Raw genomic sequence first — 21,963 nt, forward strand, 5'->3', positions numbered from 1 at the left:
TTAAAAGGAATTTGTTGTGTCGATTAAAACGATATTTACAATTAAATACAGGGTCTATTGCGTTAAAGTTGCGACTTTGCTATTATGATATTATTGATATATAGACTTTCTATTAATCATAAATATCCTTTAAATCATAATCAACACAACAAATTCCTTTAAACCTTTAAGGGATGAAAGGCCTAACAATAACCATTTAAAATAACCCTTCTTAGTAATCCTTTTTTGTCAACCGCAAAATTTTTCAAGTTACGACGTAATAGAGCAATTTGGTAAATGGGATTGTATTTGGCGCCCAAAGAGCTACGGGAAACGATAATCTTCGTCCTTGTGCATTTTTTTTCTCTTAAATAACATTATAACTTCCTTTCAGGTATCGAAATAAATCAGAATCGATCTTAACCCCGACGTCGAAAATGTATACAGGTGCGACCGGTCTAAAGTTGACCGGTCGCACTAAGCCACCAGTGTAAACGGACGTATTTTGACCGAAGTAAATCGTTGTCACAACGTGCGGAAAGAATATAAGAAACATATTAATCTCGTGTTAAGCGCTAATTTATACAGGCCAATTTTTCTAAAGAAAAATCGCAAATAATCCTAATCTTCTCGCACTTTCTTTTGGGAAACTGTCCGGGATTTGAAAAAATACATAGAATTTTCCTAATTAAGTAGTGTGCTGACTTCTTTTATTCTTCAAATGCTCACAATATTATTTTCATATTTTAATGTTATTGTCCCGTCACGTTTTCAAAATCAGTTTATTTTTTTTTAGAAAAAAAGAACATTAGTAACATCAAGGAAACTTTTTCAATTTCAGTATTTTTTTTATATAATTTTGTAATCTAAATGCAGTAAATTTCAGACATAGTACTACAGACATACTTATGCATCAATTAATATAAAAATAATGGGGAGTGGCATAAAGCAAACTGCATATCAATATTGTTCGGAAAGTCGGCAAATAGTGAAGCATCGATAGCTTCTAAATGTTAATTAATTCTAAACGGCAATTATCCGATAATAGCCGTTGGATATTTGCGATCCATTCACGTTGCGAACGATATCGTAATTTGCATTCGAAAATGGGATTCATCCACAGAGTAATATTTACAAATTCAGCTTGTACAAACTGGCTAGAAAACTGTATATTAAGTATCATAAATGTTTCGAGATTTACTGCATGTATTTTTATATGCATTTGTTACATAACTGCATTATAATTACTTGTTGTATGTAATTAAGATAATAGGTATATAACAAAGACGTGTTGAGTCGATAATAGAGATCAAAGTAATGTATAGTAACATGGTACAAAAAGTTTTCGATTATTTTAGCTCATATCTTGTATGTTTCATACGTTATCGCGCCCCTATGGCGCACGAAAAAGATTGAACATTGTTTGAAAAATCATTCTAGGAAAGTAACGGTTTTAAAATCGTTAGCAAAGTTCGTGCGTGCGTACACCAATATTTGTCGAGATATTGGGTCCGATAGACCAATATTGAGAAATGCAGTCTTATCTTTCATCCTTGCATTATTATACAAAACTGATATTCGACATTTCCATTTTATCACTTCGACATTAAAATAAAAAGTTCAAATAATTGACTTAAATCTGAATGTGTGGAAGAAGTATTTCCTAGAACTTCACCACAATACACTAAAAAAAGAGCAGAATGTTGCTTCTCTTCTATATCTCGCGGATAAAACGACTGACCGCGCATAGCATTAGGGGAAAAATCTTTAAGAATTTCAAAGTTGCAAATCTGGCTGCCGAAAGGATTGAGAGGGCGAGCCGCGGGGTGGAGGGGGGGGACAGCCGCGGACGTCACCGGGCATATTGAGCCACTTAAAAAACGATATTTTCGATGTGTGTGCTTTATCGGGCGCAAACGTGGCGCAGACCGGATAGCCACGTGCTGTGCGTGCCTCGCCGTGGATTTCCCAGATTTGCGATCCCCGAATCTCGCTGGCCGTCCTATCTCCGACGAAAACCCTGGCACCGCGGCGCACCCTCGATCGGCACCCAAGGCAAAAATAATAGACTCGTCGCACGTTTTCATTCCCCCGGCGTGTGACGGAAGCCACTATCGACTGCACCCTCATCCTATGGGAAAGCTCTCCGAGGATAGGCGTAATCACGAAAATTCCACGCGAGCCACTCTAAACATCTTTGCACGAGACGATGACGTCGACACCGTGGCTTGACTCTTCCGCCATCGTTTAACCGATCAATTTTACGCCAATACACTACTTGCATATTAGACTATATTAGAATTAGATTATATTGCTTATATAGTCTAATTATATACGCATGTACGTATTACATGCTATTATATTTATTATGCTATTATATTTGTGCTAATTATACTTACATAACTTATATAGTATTTATCTATTAGCTCTTTTTTTATTAAGAGACTCGTCGAAAAAATTATTGCGTGTATCTAAAGACATTGCAATTGCCTGTCGTTAAATTATTCGAAATTCATTGATCTCTTGGTCGTGACCTTGTGACTCAGGAAAAATAAGGTTATTTTTAGATCATTTGTTTTTTTTAATTGATAAGTCACACAATCATTCAAGACCACTTATCTCTACCTTGACCTTGGTTTTCTTTTGATTAAATACATGTCAGTTATAAAATACTTGTACGGATATCTACGAAGGTAATATACTATTTTGTAACATGACTTTCTTTCGGGAGATAATGCACAAGTTTTCTACTAGTTTTAACTCGTAGTTTATTTTTGTGTTCTGGACTTTGCTATTCAATATTTAAATAAGACGATTTAAAGTTCAGTTCATCCATTCTATTATATAAAAGTCGAAGAAAACGTTCAAATGCCTATAATCCTATACGCTTCTATTTGTTGATAAACTCAAAAATAATTCGAAACAATACGGAAAGGAGTGTCTTATCGTCTTCCTTCCATGATTTTTATTTATTTTGAACATATTTAGTTAGAACAATGGACATGAAACGTTAAAAAGAATACGCAACATTCCGTAACGTTCGCATCTGAGAATTTAAGCGGGCCCGGATTTTTGATATTTTCCGAGCGGGAAGGACGTTCTTCTGCAGCGCGCGCGTAAAAGCACGTATGTGGCGAATCGATTGTGCAAACAAGAACGCCCCCGTCTATCGTCCTCTCGTTAAATTTCTGTTTCACCGTTTCAATGCAAACGTTGCGAGATATAAAAGTTGCAAGCAGGCCATCAGGCCAATCCGAGAAGTTTTGCCCTGTTTGCTCGGCGTGTCTAACTTATTAACAGCGTGTAATCGCAAATATGTAGTGTTGTCTATTTTTATATGTATTTTCGCCTACCGATATATGCGATTTAAAAGGCGGTATCTCAGCCAAAAATATTAAGTCAATTTTTTTTTCATTAAAATTAAAGTAAGCGCCATTTTTCAATTGTTAAACACATTGAACTTTAGATGTCTCGGTAAAACATTGATTGTGAAATATTATGGTAACTAAGTGTTACGTTAAAATTCTGCTACGGCAAAGTCCGCTCGAGCTTAACTTAAATATTTAAACAAAAATTCGAAATATTTATATATATTGCCTTGCTTTTGGACCTGGGTATATCTTACACCTAAATGTGTCGCTGGAATAATATAATCAAGATAGTCGAAACACGAATACAAGTACGAGTCTAACGTACTTATCAAACAATATCTAGAGTTCAGGTAAAAAAATAATTCTTGTCTTTGAAAAATGTGACGATTCTCTATATGAAGGTTCTGAAAGAGATGTACGAATTACACCTCGCACTAAATACGTCCGTATGATTCCGAACTTTATTTCCCTCGTACAAAGAATGTTGTTAGGAGCCGGGGGAATTCAATAGCCGCATTTAGCGTGTGCGGAGGTGGACACACGGGCTTTGGTCATTTTTAACGAGCCGTGCCGCGCGGGGCATTGGTCGAAGTCGATCGATGAGAGAGCATTGGGTTAGACAGGCAGGTGGTGGATGAGTCGCCGCCGATCAAACGCCTCGAATTGGCAGCGATTTCTCGACCAGCGGCCGTAGCCTGAGCCAACCGCCACTTCCGTCGAGTCAATTTTAATAATTCCACCCCCCGCAATTTACCTTCGTACCGCGATGACTCGCACGATTTTTCCGGCAGCTTTCAATTATCCGAGGACCCACACTCTTACGAGCGAGCGAGCGAACACTACCTCGCGAAATATCGATCGATCCGTCGTTTCTTCTTTCCTTTTTTCTCTTTTTCTCTCTCTTTCTCTCGGTCTCTTTCTAAGCGATCGTCGCGTTAGCGGGTGTAGGCACTCGTACCGGAAGTGGGCGGAACGAGAAATTATGAGTTGTAGTAACGAGAAGGCGCGTTATCGTTGCCCACAATTACGACTCTTACGTCGTGGACGTTCTCTGGAAAAAATGTCCGAGCCGTCCCGTCGGCTAATTGGATGACTTAGAGTTACGTCCCCAAATTATCGCATACACGTCTTCCTCGCGAAGAATTTGACTTTAACGACATTGTCTTCAACGATATATATTTTCAATTATTTTTGACATGTAAACGGTTGAAAATGAACAAGTTTTTGGGAAACTTGCATAATTGCCGCGTTATTCAATTAATTTTATAAATATATATCTTAATTTCAGTTTCATATATATCTTCTTTTGAAAGAATTTATATATATATTATATATGTAATTGTGCTTCAATATTTCTCTATTTTTAGCAAAACGTTACGTCATTCCGCGATACAAATAGTTAGGTATGTGTGAATCTTTTAGAGGACCAAAAACTAAAACTTACATCAGCACGAATGGTGCGTAGTAAAACCGGATGTATACGAACGCCAGATACTCACTAATATATCCCTTTTAGTCATGGAAAACCGACGTTCAGTCGGCCGAAAGAAAGAAAAGATTGTGAAAAAAGTGCTGGTGTAAAATGATAATCGATTTATGAGGGCGGTGCTTTTAGCCGAGTCCCTTTTCTAAAATTTAAAGGGTCCTAGATTATTGCACGGAAAGACACAAAATCCTGCTGTGCAATTAAGTTATCTATGACGCAGAGAAACGATAATAAAATCACACAAGCTATACGTTCTCAAGATACAGCGAAAAGTTCAAGAGAGATATTACGGAATTTTTTTCTTTAAACTGAATATTCTTTTAATTTATATCGTTACATAACTTATGAAATTACTAATAAGCTCTTCTTGAAACAGAAAAAATAATATTTTTTTTTTTAAACTTACACGATAAAATTTAGAACTTCTCTTTATTAAAAACTTAATAGGGGTATTCAAATAAGTTCAAGTTTAACGGTTTGACAGGTTATGTCGGGTTAAAGTCGAGTAAAAAGTTAATTAATTAACTTTGGGCGCGCTACTCTTTAAGGTTATGCAAAATACATAAGTGTTTCATTAACCTATCACATTAATCTTTGGGTTAAAAGTGTAAAAATTAACTTTTCACCCGACTTTAACCCGACATAACCTGTCAAACCGTTAAACTCTAACTTATTTGAATACCCCTAATGTTAAAATTAATCTTTAAAAAAAACTAAAATTTGAAATGAGTTATACGTGAGAAAAATTAGGGAAAAGAATTGCAACGCCCTGCCGCGTTATTTATCTTCGTCCGTTTATCCTCAGACCGGATCTAAGCGACATCGACGCCATCGATATATTGGACCTTTTATTGTTCCAGTTCGATCTTCGTGGGAGGCTGCGCAGCGCGTAAAGATAAACATCCATACGCAAGAATAACATCTTCCAGATCCCTCTAATCACAACACTCGGAGGATACCCCGTACATAAGCGAGGAACACGAGTAGGAAAACACTTTTGATAGAGCCATCGGAAAAATGAGAGAGCGGCCTGGCAATTCATCAAGGGAGATCATTATTCGCGGTAACAGAGAAAACTGGATCACGCATATAACAATCTGGTGAATGATTTGCAATTTTCGGAAAAGTAAAAAAAACTGCACATTATTTGAAAATTAAATCGAATCTTTTTTCGGTGCAAGTTTAATTAGAACGAATTAGATTGTTTTTCTGGAATCTTTTCATAGAATTACGATACATCAATTAATAAGGAGGAATAAGTAAAGAAGGAAGAATAGAAACAATTGTTCTAACAAGATGAACAATATGTCGAAACTATGGTTATACGAGAAAAATTGCCAGACATAGCACTTTTAAGTTAGCTTTAATAAAATTATTTTATATATTAATAGATATTATGTAATTAATTATATCTAATAAGCAAGGTTGTCATAAAACAATTGCACTAATCGATTTGTTTCATAAATCTGTAATTTTATTCAGATTATTTTGATACATTCCACGCTGTTCTACAACGTTTCGCAATATAATCGAAAATAGAACAACTTGAGCTACGCTCGATTCTAATGGCACTTCGAGTTCGCTAGAGAGGATAGTGTTACATCGTATACGCGTTACATAGTATTACGAATGTTTTAGATTAATGCATCGATTAATAATTTTGTTTGACATTCGGGTTTTTTTTCTTTTTCTCACGTTATACGAATAAATAGATTTAAAAAAACGATCGAGATTTACATGAAATGTTACCAATGATTAATAATAAATTTATCCTGTAAATGATCATTTTTCTAATAAATTGAAAAGAACTGATAGAGAGGCGTTCATGTTGCAAAATTATTAATTTTCTTCGATATCGAGGATTAGCTTAAAAGATTAAAATTTTGTTTATTCCTTCTTTTCTTAAAAATTCTAAAATATTGAATAATTTAGTCTTTAAAACTAAAGTAGGTTACATGATAAATGCTTTCATTCATTGGGATCATATATTATTCAGACTACAAAAAAAAATTGAAAGCAATTCCATGCAGTACATTTCAACGTTATCTTTAGTTTCGAAGATAAAGAATACAATTCGACGGCATAAATTCCTATTAATCCTTCCTTAATCCAACCATTTTTAACAGAACGCAGAAATATCTCAACAAAACGTATCAGCGGCGAGACATACAAAATGGACATTAGATCTTACATGGAGGCACATGTGAGACTCGCGATACAGTCTGATACAGTCATCGAACAAGTTCATATAGGTTTACCTTATCGCGGCAATAACTTATTATCTCGCGTTCGGAGCAAGTTAGCACAAATTAACTTCTATTGATTTGTGTGAAGTGAAACGGATAACGAGTCCGCAATTATGGAGCCATAACGCTAACCAGTCTATACCTTACTCTGTTACGGCGTAGAATCTCAATCAGCCCACGCGAAGAATAGTATTGCGAAATTTGTTCAATCGACTTCTACAAAAAGTTATACAAAATATGACACGATATCTGCTTACAATATGCGTTTAGAGTGTGTCATCACTCGTAAAACTACGTCTACGTATTTATTGCCAGTTGGGAGATATATATATCGGTAAGGATATCTGCCACAATAAACCCGCAGGATATCCATAAAAATATCTATGTGTAAACAGTACCGGCGAAGACACGTTATAGGTGGATAAATAAACTTGCATGTACAAACTTGCAACTGTGTGATAGTCTAAGTGTGAGCTCAAAGGCAGAAAATTTCAAACTCTTCTAATCATAGTGATAAAATTCGTAGCTCTTAATATCTTGACAATTTCAACCAAGATTTTAATTCATAAGTTTCCATCGTTTAACTGCTCTTTAAGGTATGAAACTTATTTTTTGGCAAAATCGTACGGTAAATGAGGTAACTATGCCAATTAACGGTATATTCTTTAGTCCATTTACAACGTAATGTAGTACCTTACCTCTCGCGCATCATAGCTAATGACAATAAAAGAATTTATAAGTACTTAAAAAAATGTTCTTAAACTTATGCGAAAATCTACTTACAATTTATAATAAATATGAAGAAGACTAAGAAGAAATAATATAGCTGCTAGTCAAGTACAAAGCAGATCTACTGTAAACAAAGTAGTTCCACATAAAGATGTAGGATATACGTATTAACGGAATATTTTAGTCTGCGTGCTAAATTCGAGAGTTAAATATCAGGCATAGTTTTTTAAATAAGTGATCAAAATAATAGATTAGTACATAGTTAAGAATGGATAGATAGTGAAAGATATTTGGAAATGAGTAATCTATTAATATTAAAATTTGTATACCCACGTGAAGCTTTGTTTAATTAAAAAGCATAAACGACAAGGAATTTTAAGACTCATGTTACACTTTTATGTCCCGAAAAGCATATTTTCACACTACGATGATTGTCGAGCAAGCTTATCTATATTAATGAGCAGTAGATAAGATAAGATTCATTGTGGTAAGATAACAGATGAGAGGTACGAGAGAAATTAGTATTAACCCTTTGCGGTCCTAATTATTTCTCGGAAATGGGTGAGAATTAAGCATTTTGTCCTCAGTTTAATTCTCTTTAACATAGTTTAACGTGTAACTCTCCACTTATATTACTTGGAGGAATTTATGGACATTATATAAAAATATTTGCAAGTTGCAATAGTTAAATAGTTTGCAAATTGTAATAGTACATTCGTACGTTTCCGGAGATTACCGTAAAACACTATGTCGACCTAATGGAATATTGATTATGGAATTGCAAAGGATTACATTAGCAAAAAATAAAAGTAAAAGGAGAAAGATGGAAAGTGCACGAAAGGAAAAGGCGATGTAACAAAAAAAAAACAAATGTTGTATAGATTGAAAATATAACATTTGTCGTGTAACAAGCAAAATTGAGCGTCACATACGCAATTGCGCAAAATAATCTAAAAAACAACGGTACTTTTTAAAGTCACAAGTCTTGAAAAATATTCAATTATCGCGTTTGAATCATTCTAGCATCAAAATGCAAAGCAAATATCTATTTTAACATGCGATCCCGTCGATTTCGGTATTGTTAATTATGCAGAAATATTTCGCGTAACAATATTAACGTTCAACAAAATTACACGCGCTTAATTAGAATAGCGCTTAATAGTAATAAATAATTATTTCGAAAATACATATGAATTATGAACAAGTCTTAATAACAATCAATGATCTATTAGTGATTGCTCTTTCTCTAACGAAGATGCGTAACGACCGTTTTGAGCTACGATCGGGTAAACGATCTCAAATGAAGACTATGATGATATGCATAAAGTTTTAATCGATAATAATATATTTACCAGTACGCTCTAGTGTTTGAATAACGCGCGAATAATTATAGAAAAGCGATGTATATTCAATATGTTACGATGAAAATAATTATTCGGTGTTCCTGCCAAATCTTATACGTGTTGATGAATGCAGTTCTAGATTACGTACGCACTAATAAAATCAAAATAATTAATAACGATGATTTTATAAAATCAAGACAGTCCATGTATTTAATCGCCGCGGTGATTTTACAAAAGAAGAAACATTTTCGAAAGATCAAATCGCTTACATTCATCAACCAATTTATTAACCAGCGATTTTATACAATCGCGAGAAAATGCATGAATGTCATTTTCAAGTTAAATGCTTTCATCGTACTATATCTATAAGGCAACAATCGCGCTTCCGGAACATATACACTCACTCAAAGATCGGTCACCGGTCCGGATAAATTTACGCTACCGTCTATCACGAGGGTAATTTTGGAATCGCTCGCGATCGACGAGTTCTTGTCACTTCTGGACGTGTCTGGTTTTTCGTCGTCATCGTCGTCATCGTCGTCATCGTCGTCGCCGTCCTCCGCCTCGTCCTGCTCGTCTTCCGACGATGAAGATAACGACAGCACCTGATTCGTCGGCTCCTCGGCCTGGTCCTCAGGAACGGGACACGCGCCGGAAGCCACGTCGCAAAAAATCCTGCTTACGGTTTCCGTGGCCGTGGCACCGTTCACCTTTTTACGCAGTATCTCCTCCAGCTTCTCCAGTCTGACAAATTACGTTTCGTGTCACGTTACATTCGTTCGTGCCGGCTTGGGAACAACGTGCCGTTTTTCCACCGCTAATGCATCCAAACATTTGCTAATGCATCCAAAGACTTGCCCAACAAATTCTTTAGCAGAGAGTAAAGCGAAAGTTTCAGCGGAAAGCCATGCTGCCGACTAGAAAACAGAAGAAAACGGTGCGATTCGGTGCTTGCCGTCCAGAGGAAGCGTGCGCTCGGAAATCTCTCCGGGAGACAGAAAAAAATCGACGGAGCTGAAGAGGAATCATGCAAGCAGGATTGCGTTCACGATATAGTTTATATAGATAAAATAATTTTGGAAAGAAAACCATATAACAATTCAACGAAAACGTAATCTAAATTACCGTTATTGTTCCACGTTACAAAATAAAAAATATCTTAATAAATCGGATCTAAAAATATAAATGACAAAAGAAAGCATACTTCCGAGTAAAAACGTATTCGGATTGAACTTTTATAATATTTACTTTAAATTATAAAGAATAAAAAAAATTATAAAGAATAAAATTTCTGAATTATGGAAAATATGGCAACAGCAATTATTTCGTCAAGTTTTTGTTATGGCGCAAGGGGATAAGAATGTGCAATGTGACTAACAAAATATAATATATACACACAGCAATACAGGTACAATAACAGATGTATACAAAATGCATATGTAAAATATGGTATAAGTAGGAAAAACATATAATACAAATAAGAGCATGCTGATAAAGCTGATAATGCCGTGCTGACAAACAAACGAACATTTAGTTAACATATACACATATTACATAATAATATAAAAATTTATGAAAAAATGTATTTATTGTACACATATGTGCTTTACATACATTTGATACATATTTATCGGCTATCTCTACGTAAGATAGAGAAGCAGGTACTCATCACGAATTAACAACGTATTGAAATTTCTATAAGCATATGTATAGCGAATAATGACAATGTATTGAAGTATTTGCATACTTAAATAGCAACTGGAGTAATTGCTAAGTCGATCTATGCAAAGCCCTTTGGTCATTAATGCTAATCAATTACTATTCTTTACCTTTCGTTCCATGAAAAGAACAGTTCCTTACACTGATAAAACACTTCGCTAGATGTAAAAAAAAGTGAATAATACAATTATATTCATAGTAGATTAAAAATTTCTATTTCTGGTCAGCAGAAAGCCGACTTTCTCCAATTTCCTTTTAAGATGCAACGCTATGGAAAATAGTGCTGCAAAATGTCGCGGATGAATTATGTTACTCCGATATCTACATTAGCTAACTACATTGTTTATCATTTAAATCATATTGTTAGCAAGTTATAATCACTAAAAAGAGAGCTCGATATATAAAATTCATCGGAAACGTAATTTCTTGAATAAAAAAAGGCGAAAATTTTTCTTTCTCTAAAAGTAACTTATACCAATATTTTCAGCTAACGTTTTATATGTACATGTTCAAAAATACGAATCTCCTTTGGATACCGGGAGTGACGTAATTCCTCCGAAGTGCCGGGGGGCACGAGCACCGACGAGCGTGTACGAAAAAGCATGCATGACGAGTGAATAATAGACCTACGTGCTATTCGATATGTACATAGTAGTAGCCTCTAGTAAAAAGCCCCTTGAAGCCCCCTTTTTCGCGAGTATTGGCGACGAGTAGCGTGGTGTATGGCATTCTTTCTTTTGACTTTTTTGCTCGGGGTGTGCCCCGCGCGTACGCGCGCATGACCTAGATATAGGCGGTGGTGTAGGTGGCACGTGAAGGTGCTGTTTGGGTTCTGGAAGTCAGGGTTCTCGTCGAGCAGAGGTCTTTCGGGACGATGGAGCCACCACCGATCACAACGACGTCCGGCACGTCGGTGATGGTTGTTCCGTGATTCGTGCGATCGTTATTGGGAAAACAATCCCCGTCCTCGTTCGTCGTGTCGCGATCGCTCCCGGGGGAGCCCGGTGGGACCATGTCGGCCATCAGGATCTTGGTCTGGCCCTCGCTTGGATCCTCGTCGCTCTCGCTGAACAACTTCCTCGAATTTCCCTTCTTCCGCCGCGGTTTCTTAAAGCTGCCTCGCTGATTGCGAAACTTGCACAGTTTCTGCCAGAAACTGTGATTATCCGAGTGATTGGTCAGCTTCTCCGCTTTGCTCGCGCAATCGTTCAGTTTATCCGGCAGATCTGTCTCTTCCTCGAGGACTCCAGATGATCCGAGATCATTTGCTCCATCTCTTTCCAGCATCGATAGCATCTTCGCGTCATATATTCCCAGCTGATCGTCAGTAGATTCTTCTGGGATATCGGTCAATAAGACCTTCGTTCTTTTCTCCGTCTCGGTCGTCGTCGATTTTATTTTACCATCGTTTCTCATGACGTCGCGCGCTTCCTTCGCGTAGAACTCCAAGCAATCACCCAAATCTACCTCAGACAGAATTTCGGAAAGAGTCCCGTTATCCATAACTCCCGATTCCTGCTTTGCTATTATGTCGATGAACGATGTTACGTCATCGTTCATGCAAGTTATGGTGGTGTGACAGGAAGCCAGAAACATTTCCGCGCGTTTCCACGCGCTCTCCTTCGTCGGCGACTCCTCGCGGGACACGGGTTCGGAGTCAGTCGCGAAATTTTGACACTGATCCACCTCGGAGGTGGGTTGAAAAGCCGCCACCTCCGCGGAACGGGAACGTAGAACGGAAGAGGCTGATGATGATGTGTGCGATGCGGGTGGGATGGCGGGGAGCGGGAAGCGAGTATCGGTAAGAGCGGTACGCACGGGGGTGCTGGTTATACAGGGCGTATCGAAAGTTACAGGCGTAACAGATCTGGATACCGCGAAGTTTACGCACTTTGCTGCGTTCTCGGCCATGGTCCTGCACGCCCGCGCCTCCTGGAGCTCCCGTCGCAGCGCCAGATTCTCCTCCTCGAAGACTGCGATCTCGCGGTCTTCGTTGCTAGTGCGAATAGAATTGATTTTTCTTTCCGTTCTTTCTTTCTTTGTCAGAAGCGGGCTTCGACGTTGATTGCGGGGGACAGCGAACCGATTTAATTGGAGTTGTGAATGTCGTAAAATAATTTCGAGGATCGTCGAGAAATGAAGCGAAAGATGATTGAAATGACGTATACTTAAAATGGAACGAGAGAAGGTCATTGTGAATAATGATATGAGATATCTGGACAGTTCATCCAGAAGTGCTGATACAAATGTTTCATCATTCAGTGACGGCTTTCACTTGCCTTCTATTTTAGCCACGTGACTCTATCGTAGAAAGCGTTGGACTAGTCTGAAGCTTTGCCGGACGCCAGATGACATCGTGGAGATGACATTCGACTTTAAGCAACGTTTAAATAATCATAAACGAAACAATATAGACGAGATGTATTGCACGCGACTTATCGGACAATAAGAATTGTTCGCTAAATTCGTTATATAAATAAATATGTAAGAAACATTATGCATGTACCCCTATATATGCGTGGGGATTATGAGCGGAAAACAGAGCCAAAAATAGGAACAAATAGCTATGATAAACCATGGCCAATTATGGAGAAGTGATGTGTATAAATGGAATCAATTTTTTTTTTCGACAAGCTTTATCAAATACGCTGGGATACTATCGTATTTTTTACCGCGCCTTTTAAATTATACACCGTCGGAACAGTGTTGGATACAAAACAAATACTAGAACCTAAAGCAAGCTTCTAAATATTTACAAATGCTAAAAAGCTTACTTACGTTGCGCTCAGCTTCAACGCCGTCACTTCCTCCTCCAGTTTCGCGACACGTTGGTCACTTTCTTCTTTCTCTTTCATAAGCTTCGCCAATTGATTCTGCAATAAAAAATATAGAAAAGTTAATTATCAAGCAAAATAAGCTAACAAACAAATCGTATCACCGAAGCAGAACCGGAAAAAGACTATGCTGTAATTGTTGAACTAAAACCTTGCAAAAAAAATTCTTAGAAAAAATCGTAAAAATTCTAATCAAAATCAATAATATTCGCATTCATAGATCTGTGTAAATATTAGATCAGCTATATAGTAAGTTGGCGTATATTTTGGAGAAATTTTTAAACAGAACAAATAAAGATCTTGTTACAGCCCGTTCTTTTTTCGAATAATATATATTTCTTCGTTTTATTACAAATTATGTTGATCAATTTTTCATTACTTTTACGTTAAAAATTCAAATGACAAATATAGATACTTGTTTTATAAAACCGCACAAACTTGTTATAGACGAAACTGATGTGAATTATTCTCTGGATAGAGCTATCTCAACTCTCAACTATTCCTAAACTTCTCCGTTTTTACACAAAATTAACGTCGAGCGTAATTGAATTTTTTTTCTTATCTGTTTTAACCACTTTATCTCGATGTTTAAAGGTAAACGCGACACGCTGGGAAATGTGTATTAAAAAAAAAAGGGAGGGAAAGGAGCTGGCAACCTTGATCGGCTCTCACGTGCAGCAAAATTTACATGGACGTGGAGATGGAGGGTCCCGGAGGTTCAATTACGAGATTGCCAATATGCAAGCGACATGGCGGTGGCGGCCATCGCTTCGGCTGATGAGGCTAATGGATGGTTGAAACCTGAGAAGAACGGCAAAGAGGAAAAAGAGGCCAAGGGAGAGGCCCCTGACAGCCACTAAGTGCGCTCCGTCCTTCTCCACCCTTCCCCAATCCCCCTCCCCCTTTCCTTTCCCGTCCCTTCGGTCCCAGCCCTGTTCGCTCTCGCCTCTGCAACACTCTGCCCGCTGCGGATGCCCTTATGTGAAACCTAATCACTTTTAGCGCGTCACGGATATTTCGTATTATGTCTACATTGCGTTCTCCGGTATCGGCCGACTTTATCAGCCGTCTCTCTACGGTTCGACCTTTCCCTCATCGCCCCTCGTCCCCTCATCGTTCACAGAGTCAAGTCGCGCGTGCAGCAAACCCTAATCGGCTGATGCGTTTCTCAAGGATAGATCATGAAGCCAATTTTTTAAGAAGCGTCGAAAAATCTTGTGACCTTTTTAATCTTAAATCTAATTTTTTTTCTTTTTATTCGAATAATTGTATACATTCAAGTGTTGTATTTTTAGTTTAACACTTATCGCAATGCCGCTAGTAATGGCATGTGTAATAAAAGATTACACTTTATAATGCGTGATACGAGCTTGAACGGTGCAGTTACGAGAGAAAAATACAATTTGAATTAGATAATGCAATATCTTTCTGTCTATGTTGTTAAATCGATATGCATATGCGAATGCATGTATGTAATAACGACACATTTGCGTGTTTGTACCAATGTATACAATACTCTAATGCGTACCACAATTACATATCAAAATAACATACGTATATGCACGGGGAAAATTGGTTTTTTAGATAATTCATAATATGCGATCACATTCACGATTTTTCTAGATAATTCATAATATGCGATCATTCACGTTCACGATTTTTTCTATTATTAAAATTATTTAATTATTAAAATTATTTAATTTTAATAATATAACATCGTAATGAAAAGGATATGCATGTAATAATGACCTTACACATGCATTTTTAGCAATAAATACCGCAATGGAAAGAAAATATGGAAAACAATTAATCATAAAAACAGTATAAAAATTTAAAACAATGTAAACGTTAATCTAAGGGCCGGTTGTTCCAATCTACTGGTAAGCTGCCTAATAGTTAAATCATATGTCTATCTTTGCCCAATGTAAAGGATAAACAAAGACATACATATGATTTAACTATTAGGTAGTTTAGCAACAGGCTGGAACAACCAGCCCTAAATGAATCTAATTAACTAAATCTACCAAGAATAAATTCTGCAAAGTGTCTGGTATAAATTTTGTTGACAGGAAAGCCACAGATTTAATATTGGATCATACATATAATTTTATTTGCAGAATGATAGCAAAAATTCAGTAGACTTTGACTTGCCACGCAGTTTGACGCAGATTGGCAGCAGAAATAGAACAAAGTCTATATTCGACAGATTCTGCTCGACTTCTGTCATTAATCTGCTATCAGATTATGTTAACAGGCGCAAAATACGAATTTAATACGGAGTTGACACAAATTTGTTAGCAATTTCTGAATTTATTGTTAATTTGCTAGCAGTGGATAATTTGCTTTCCGAGGAACCTATTAACGGAATAAGCGAGTAAGTAGGAATACAAACGAACGGAAACAAAATCAATTGTACAGATTTCGCATAGGTGCGTTAACCGTGAGGGAAAGAGAAAGTTGGAAAAAAGACCGATAGGTACCACGATCACCTGGCTGTCCTAATCAAACAGAACGTAAGAATGTCTACGCAAACATTACGTCCATGATCGAGCCGGAAGAGCGAATGCCGAAAATATTGAACGGAGTGCTCATATTACCGTATCTCAATCCTGACACGAGCGGCACGAGAAAAAAAGGGAGAGCCATTGCTTTTGTTTTCTATTCCCATATTTTCCCATATATGTATAAATGAGCTTATAACATACACACACAAATGCACATGTCTTCTTTTACATGATTTGTGTTCTATCGAACATTTTCAATATACTAGACACATTAAAAAATTAGGTTAACGATAATAATAACTTATACAAAAATATTAAAAATAATATTTAGTATTGCATAAAGATAATCTCAAAATTTTGTTTGCGTGTAGACTATCCTACATATTTGCTTTATTATTTTATTTATAAAGGGTTATTGACGTTTTTTACATATTGTTTGTATATGTTACTAATATTTGAGATAAAGTAATATATTATTTAATAAATAATTATTAAATACAGTTCAATTAAAACGTAACTACTTCTTAGTATTTTCGGCGGGTTATATATTCAAAGATAAAAGAAAATTTGAGAGAATTTAAGTATCAAATTATGCCACAATTAAACATTATCGCTCGATAAAAATAATTCCTACATGTAAATTAATATATGAAGTTCATAAATTAGTTAATAAATTAGTATATTCTATCTATACATACCTTTAGCTCGTCCACTTCTTTCACTTGTTGATTACATTTTTCTTCCAACATAAATTTGACTTTTGTAATTAAACCTTCTTCACAATTCCTATTTGCTTCTCTAATTTCACGTACAAGTTCTATAACAAATAATATATTCTATGAAAATAATGTAATGGTCGTCCTGTATAAAATTGAATGAAACTAGTAACAAAAATTATAGATATTAAAGTACTTTAGAATTATTCTTTACCTGATAACATTCCAGGTTGGTAGTCTGCAGGAGTACTGTGTTTACATTGCGCCCATTTTGCTTTTACATTTTCTAAATTCGACTTAGTTTCACTAAGTTCTTTAAACAATTGGCTGTTACATTTCTTTAGCTCTGTCATCTGCAACATATTTGAAAGAGATATATGTATTGATAAATATAAACAATAAGATACACTTTGCATCTTAAGGACTAAGAAAGTCACTTACAAATAATCATGTCAATAATAAAACATCTTATTTTTAATCCAATATAGTTCCAAATAAACAGAAATTGGACAAGTACAAACCTGTTCAATAAGCGACAGGACAAGCTTATTGCTACGGCTAATTGTCGTTACAGAACTTCCACTCTCGACACTGTCGGAATCGTCGCTGTCTGAGTGAGCCGAGTTCCCAGCAGGTCCTAACCCAGGATCAGAGTATCTTCTGTGCTCCGAATTAAGTTCATCACCATTGACACCACTGTCTTTATTGGCGGTGGGCGGTAGACTGGTATAATCCCCATTTTGATGACCAATGTGTACAGCAGACTCCAATATTCCATTTTCTTGCAGATCTCCATAACCATTAGCGACATTATTATTGGCACCAGGACGAACGTTCGCCAAGTGCTTGTTATAATGATGCCTTTGTCTACTGTGGACGGTTCTAATATTTGGCACCGGCATCGGCTGGTACATTCTGTACATCGTTGGCAGTGAAACCGGCTGCATAGCATACGTCATTGGCATCGGCGAGTAGCCGCAAACGCTCGGATCAGACATCGCGGTGAACAGACGTTGCCCGTTACCCGGCACATTCTGCGGCATGCTCGTCGACTGCCACAGCATCTGCGGGGGATATTCCACGCCAGCCACCAGGCCACCGTCCTGATCGTTCTGCGGAGCGTTCGGCCACGTGTCCAGCGGGTTGCTCCTGCGGCCGGATCGTCTCTTATTCTTCCTCGAGTGACTCGGTGGAGTCTGACGCGGCGGTCTCGACGGGTTCGACAACCTGCAAAGTAAGTCGTCTTGTTTACACCCGAAGCATAACCCCACGGCCGAGCGAGCGACGAAAAACGTTGACTCACCTCTGCTCCATCCTGGCGGGCGACTCGATCCGCATCAAGAGGACCTGGCTCCTCGCATGAGCGCGCGCGACATCCGCGAGACGGGGACGTTAGGCGAGCCGATCCAGCGCGTTCCAGTTCTCTCGCCTGCAACGACACGCCGTCGCGAGATACCCAACCCCACAACTCCTGGACTTCCAGCGCGATGTGACAGATCGTACGACCTACCTTCGTCGACGACTCGCGCGCACGACCGCGCAAGATCTCATCCGAGAGCTTATCGACGCTCGTCGTCGGCCGAAAAGAAGAGAGAACCAACGGTTTCGTCAAGAAATAAGAAGTCGTCTGTCCGCATTCATGCTGCGATGAAAACCGATTTCACATGCGAGCTAGAAACGATATACAGGTGAACCACGAATCGTTGACGGCTACCGAGCTAGGGATATCCTCGGTCGATAACACGACGACTGACAGCTGACTTCGCGCGACCATCGATATACGCAGTACGCACGTGCGACGAACCTAACCTCGAAGTGAGAAATGGCATCCGCTGAGATGAAAGTCATATTCAGTTTCGTCAAGAGGATTAATAAAGCGATTTAGGAGTGTATACATGATTTAAGAATCTTTTGCGTTAGATAATCCAAGGGCAGGATTAAAGGCGCCTTCCTACTCCATACCCAGTCGGAGTAACCTAACCCCCTCAAAGAATGGCATCCGGTAGAGAACGGACGGAAAATGAGAGGAGCAAGCCGATCTTTTGCGAACTGTCCGCTAATGATCTGGAGCCGGAAATCACGGAGATCGAGAGCTTGTGCATGGAGTGCGGCAAGAACGTAAGTAAATCCCTCGCATTAATTAATTTCGAGCCTGAAAGTGTTGTTTCTCGTTAGAGCGTTGCGTTCTCTGACCGATATTTTACTCTTGAAAGGGGATTACCCGGTTGCTGTTGACGAAAATCCCACACTACAAGGATGTGGTGCTCATGTCCTTCGAGTGCGAGCACTGCGGCTATCGGAATAACGAGATCCAGAGTGGCGGTAAGATAACGGAGAAGGGGATCAAGATAACGCTGCAAGTTGCAACGCCGCAGGATCTGAATCGCCAAGTGGTTAAATCTGACTACACCGGCATTCGTATACCTCACTTGGATTTTGAGATCCCCGCGCAGTCCCAGAAAGGAGAGATCACGACCGTCGAAGGGATAATCGACAGGAGCATTAGCGCGTTGGAGCAGGATCAGCCCAGGCGTCGGGAAGAATTTCCAGACACCGCAATCGAGATAGATATATTTATTAGCAAATTACGCGCGCTGAAGATATTAGATGAACCATTTACTGTCATCTTTGAAGATATTTCAGGAAACTGTCATGTGGAGAATCCAAAAGCACCGATCAAAGATAGCCAGTGTACTATAACATATTTCAAGAGAACGACAGAACAGAATCATACGTTAGGGATTTATTCTGATAATGAAGATGTTTTACTCGAACCCATACAGGAAGGGGAATATCCTTTGGAGGAAATTGAGGGTGAGGTGCACTCTATTCGTACCAATTGTCCAGACTGCAACAGTCCTTGCGAGACAAATATGAAACTGACAAGTATCCTTTAATTAGACGTGTGACTAGATTAAATTTTTATTAAATATTAGGATCCTAATATGAAAGTTGAGAAGATAAAAGAATGAATCTTAATATATTACGCTATTAAAGAAATATTTTATTGCTTGTTAGCTAGTACTTGGAAATATCTTTAATTGCAAAAATGTTGTGAATTTTTTCCTTAATGTAATATTAAGATATACCACATTTTAAAGAGGTTATTATAATGGCCACGCTATGCGAGTCTTGCGGTCATAGAACTAACGAGGTGAAAAGCGGCGGCGGGATCGAGCCTCAAGGAGTCAGAATTGAAGTGACGATAACAGGCAAGGAAGACTTCAGTCGCGATCTCCTGAAATCCGAAACCTGCGACATGGAGATACCCGAGCTCGAGTTAGAGGTCGGTCCAGCCATTTTGGGCGGTCGTTTCACGACCGTCGAAGGGATCGTAGCAGTGATGAAAGAACAGTTGTCTTCGTCGATAACTTTCACCGGAGATAGTAGTGATTCGGAAACCGTGAACAGGATGAACACTTTTATCGCACGGTTGGGGGAAGTTTTGGATGGTCAAAGAAAAGTGACCTTAATTTTAGATGATCCAGCCGGAAATAGCTACGTGCAAAGTCTTTCCGACGATGGACTCGACGATAGATTAAAGATCACGAAGTACGATAGAAGTTTCGAGCAAAATGAAGAACTTGGTCTCAACGACATAAAAGTCGAAAATTATTAGGTGTTTACTAAAATAGAGAAATAAATATCGTTACAGTAGAAATATCATTTATATATTAGAATAGCTAGAAAAATTCTAAGTTATTATTGTTTTTATAACAATTTTATTGTTGAAATAACTCATCTTGTAAATATAAATTTTTACTTGCAACGCGCAAATCTACTCCAATTGATAATCTCTATTTTTAATAGTCCTTTAATAGTTTAATCTTCGCCTGCGTGCCTGAAAGAGGGAAAGAAACCTTTCTTTAAATGTGACCTATACAAAAAGCGGCATAACATATATATAAAAAATATTAAAGAACGCGTAGCATACACGACTGGTATCGCATCGAGTTTTTTCAACCCAGGCAATCGCCTGACAACTTGCGCGCGCCACGATTCCGCGTCCATGTTCTCGCATATAGGATTGTTAATGAACAACAAATCTTGAAGATTAGGTATCTCCTGCAGACGATTAAATTCCGCCCAATCTTTCACCAGATTGTTGCCCATGTACAAAACCTTGAGCGCTTTGAGAGCATTGACGCCTTTGATCTTTTCAATCAAGTTATAAGATATCCACAACTCCTCCAGATGGTCACCAATCGCCTCCAATCCCGAGAATGTTTTGATATTGTTTCTGCTCAGAGACAAGATCCTCAGGTATTTCAGCGAATTAATACCGCTGATCTTTTCTATTAAATTTGTCGATAAGGATAGCTTCCTAGGGAATATTTTAAAGAAATAATTTAATCGATGTATGATCTATATAAATCTTTCACGTTATTGTTAATTCGTTAAAAACAAACTCGACGTTAATTAACGCTGCCAAACTATTATCCATTCTCTCAATCGGAGGCCACTGGAAGGATAAAATTATCTCTTTTTGCTCGCTCGCGACCAGTCCCGTTTTCTCTTCCCATCTCTGAATGGCTTCTTTGCACGTTGTCGCTTTAGCCTATATATTTTTAGATTTTATTTCCGAGGAAAAAATATAATTGTGTAATTATTTAAAATTTATTACCATAATTCTTAAGGGGTTAAATCCTCCCAATAATTGTACAAATTAATCTTAACTTTAATGAGATTAATTAATGACGAATTGTGTGTCGTAGACATCAACGAACATATCGACGAACGCAATTCTCGGAAGTTAGATGAAGAAATAAATATAAAGATATCAAGAACCGTTGTAGCGCCAATACTTTTTTGTAAAGTCCTTTTATGAACCGCGAACGATTACGTTTTCAAAATTTCCCGCGCTCGGCAGTAATTTCGTCGCTTTGGCGTCCATCTTACCAAGATTGTTTCGTGGCGTCTGGCGTCAAAAAAAAATACAAATGGACAAAATTTAAAAGAACAGTAGAGCTGCCGCATTAAATTGCAAAGTAAACACATTTAACATCATATTGTACATCACTTTAATTTTAACGTCA

The 21,963-nt window shown here is 37.9% G+C and overlaps 4 protein-coding genes across 4 annotated transcripts; 1 reads left to right on the forward strand and 3 right to left on the reverse strand.

The window, feature by feature from the left end:
* Positions 1-6,290: 6,290 nt before the first annotated feature.
* LOC112458660 (protein IFH1-like) lies at positions 6,291-11,586 on the reverse strand. Its single transcript, XM_025022408.1, has 2 exons — positions 11,504-11,586; positions 6,291-9,898 (listed from the first exon to the last, which is right to left on the reverse strand). The coding sequence occupies exons 1-2, from the start codon at positions 11,521-11,523 to the stop codon at positions 9,559-9,561; spliced, it is 360 nt and encodes a 119-aa protein (XP_024878176.1). The 5' UTR covers positions 11,524-11,586; the 3' UTR covers positions 6,291-9,558.
* A 54-nt stretch (positions 11,587-11,640) lies between these two features.
* On the reverse strand, positions 11,641-18,639 carry LOC112458658. Its single transcript, XM_025022406.1, has 7 exons — positions 18,438-18,639; positions 18,231-18,356; positions 17,449-18,154; positions 17,142-17,280; positions 16,910-17,028; positions 13,652-13,746; positions 11,641-12,869 (listed from the first exon to the last, which is right to left on the reverse strand). Exons 2-7 carry the CDS (start codon positions 18,263-18,265, stop codon positions 11,657-11,659), a joined length of 2,307 nt encoding a protein of 768 aa, XP_024878174.1. The 5' UTR covers positions 18,266-18,356; positions 18,438-18,639; the 3' UTR covers positions 11,641-11,656.
* A 72-nt stretch (positions 18,640-18,711) lies between these two features.
* LOC112458659 (zinc finger protein ZPR1) lies at positions 18,712-20,624 on the forward strand. The gene is made up of 3 exons (XM_025022407.1): positions 18,712-19,045; positions 19,141-19,813; positions 20,011-20,624. Exons 1-3 carry the CDS (start codon positions 18,920-18,922, stop codon positions 20,544-20,546), a joined length of 1,335 nt encoding a protein of 444 aa, XP_024878175.1. The 5' UTR covers positions 18,712-18,919; the 3' UTR covers positions 20,547-20,624.
* On the reverse strand, positions 20,620-21,821 carry LOC112458654 (dynein light chain 1, axonemal-like). Its single transcript, XM_025022391.1, has 3 exons — positions 21,771-21,821; positions 21,337-21,485; positions 20,620-21,251 (listed from the first exon to the last, which is right to left on the reverse strand). The coding sequence occupies exons 1-3, from the start codon at positions 21,819-21,821 to the stop codon at positions 20,750-20,752; spliced, it is 702 nt and encodes a 233-aa protein (XP_024878159.1). The 3' UTR covers positions 20,620-20,749.
* Positions 21,822-21,963: the final 142 nt, after the last annotated feature.

This window comes from Temnothorax curvispinosus, unplaced genomic scaffold (genome assembly GCF_003070985.1).
Source record: "Temnothorax curvispinosus isolate PA1 unplaced genomic scaffold, ASM307098v1 QBEX01009074.1, whole genome shotgun sequence".
NCBI lineage: Eukaryota > Metazoa > Arthropoda > Insecta > Hymenoptera > Formicidae > Temnothorax > Temnothorax curvispinosus.

Excerpts from the sequence above, each read along its gene's own strand:
- LOC112458660 (XM_025022408.1), bottom strand. The coding sequence starts at position 11,523 with ATGTACATATCGAATAGCAC. Across the intron at positions 9,899-11,503 it reads ATGTACATATCGAATAGCAC|ACTGGAGAAGCTGGAGGAGA; the intron begins GTAGGTCTATTA and ends GTAATTTGTCAG.
- LOC112458658 (XM_025022406.1), bottom strand. The coding sequence starts at position 18,265 with ATGCGGATCGAGTCGCCCGCCAGGATGGAGCAGAG. Across the intron at positions 17,281-17,448 it reads TCCTGTCGCTTATTGAACAG|ATGACAGAGCTAAAGAAATG; the intron begins GTTTGTACTTGT and ends AATATGTTGCAG. Across the intron at positions 13,747-16,909 it reads AAGAAGTGGACGAGCTAAAG|AATCAATTGGCGAAGCTTAT; the intron begins GTATGTATAGAT and ends TTTTTATTGCAG.
- LOC112458659 (XM_025022407.1), top strand. The coding sequence starts at position 18,920 with ATGGCATCCGGTAGAGAACGGACGGAAAATGAGAGGAGCAAGCCGATC. Across the intron at positions 19,046-19,140 it reads GCATGGAGTGCGGCAAGAAC|GGGATTACCCGGTTGCTGTT; the intron begins GTAAGTAAATCC and ends TACTCTTGAAAG. Across the intron at positions 19,814-20,010 it reads GACAAATATGAAACTGACAA|ATATACCACATTTTAAAGAG; the intron begins GTATCCTTTAAT and ends TGTAATATTAAG.
- LOC112458654 (XM_025022391.1), bottom strand. The coding sequence starts at position 21,821 with ATGGACGCCAAAGCGACGAAATTACTGCCGAGCGCGGGAAATTTTGAA. Across the intron at positions 21,486-21,770 it reads GCGCGGGAAATTTTGAAAAC|GCTAAAGCGACAACGTGCAA; the intron begins GTAATCGTTCGC and ends AAAAATATATAG. Across the intron at positions 21,252-21,336 it reads GCAGCGTTAATTAACGTCGA|GAAGCTATCCTTATCGACAA; the intron begins GTTTGTTTTTAA and ends AATATTCCCTAG.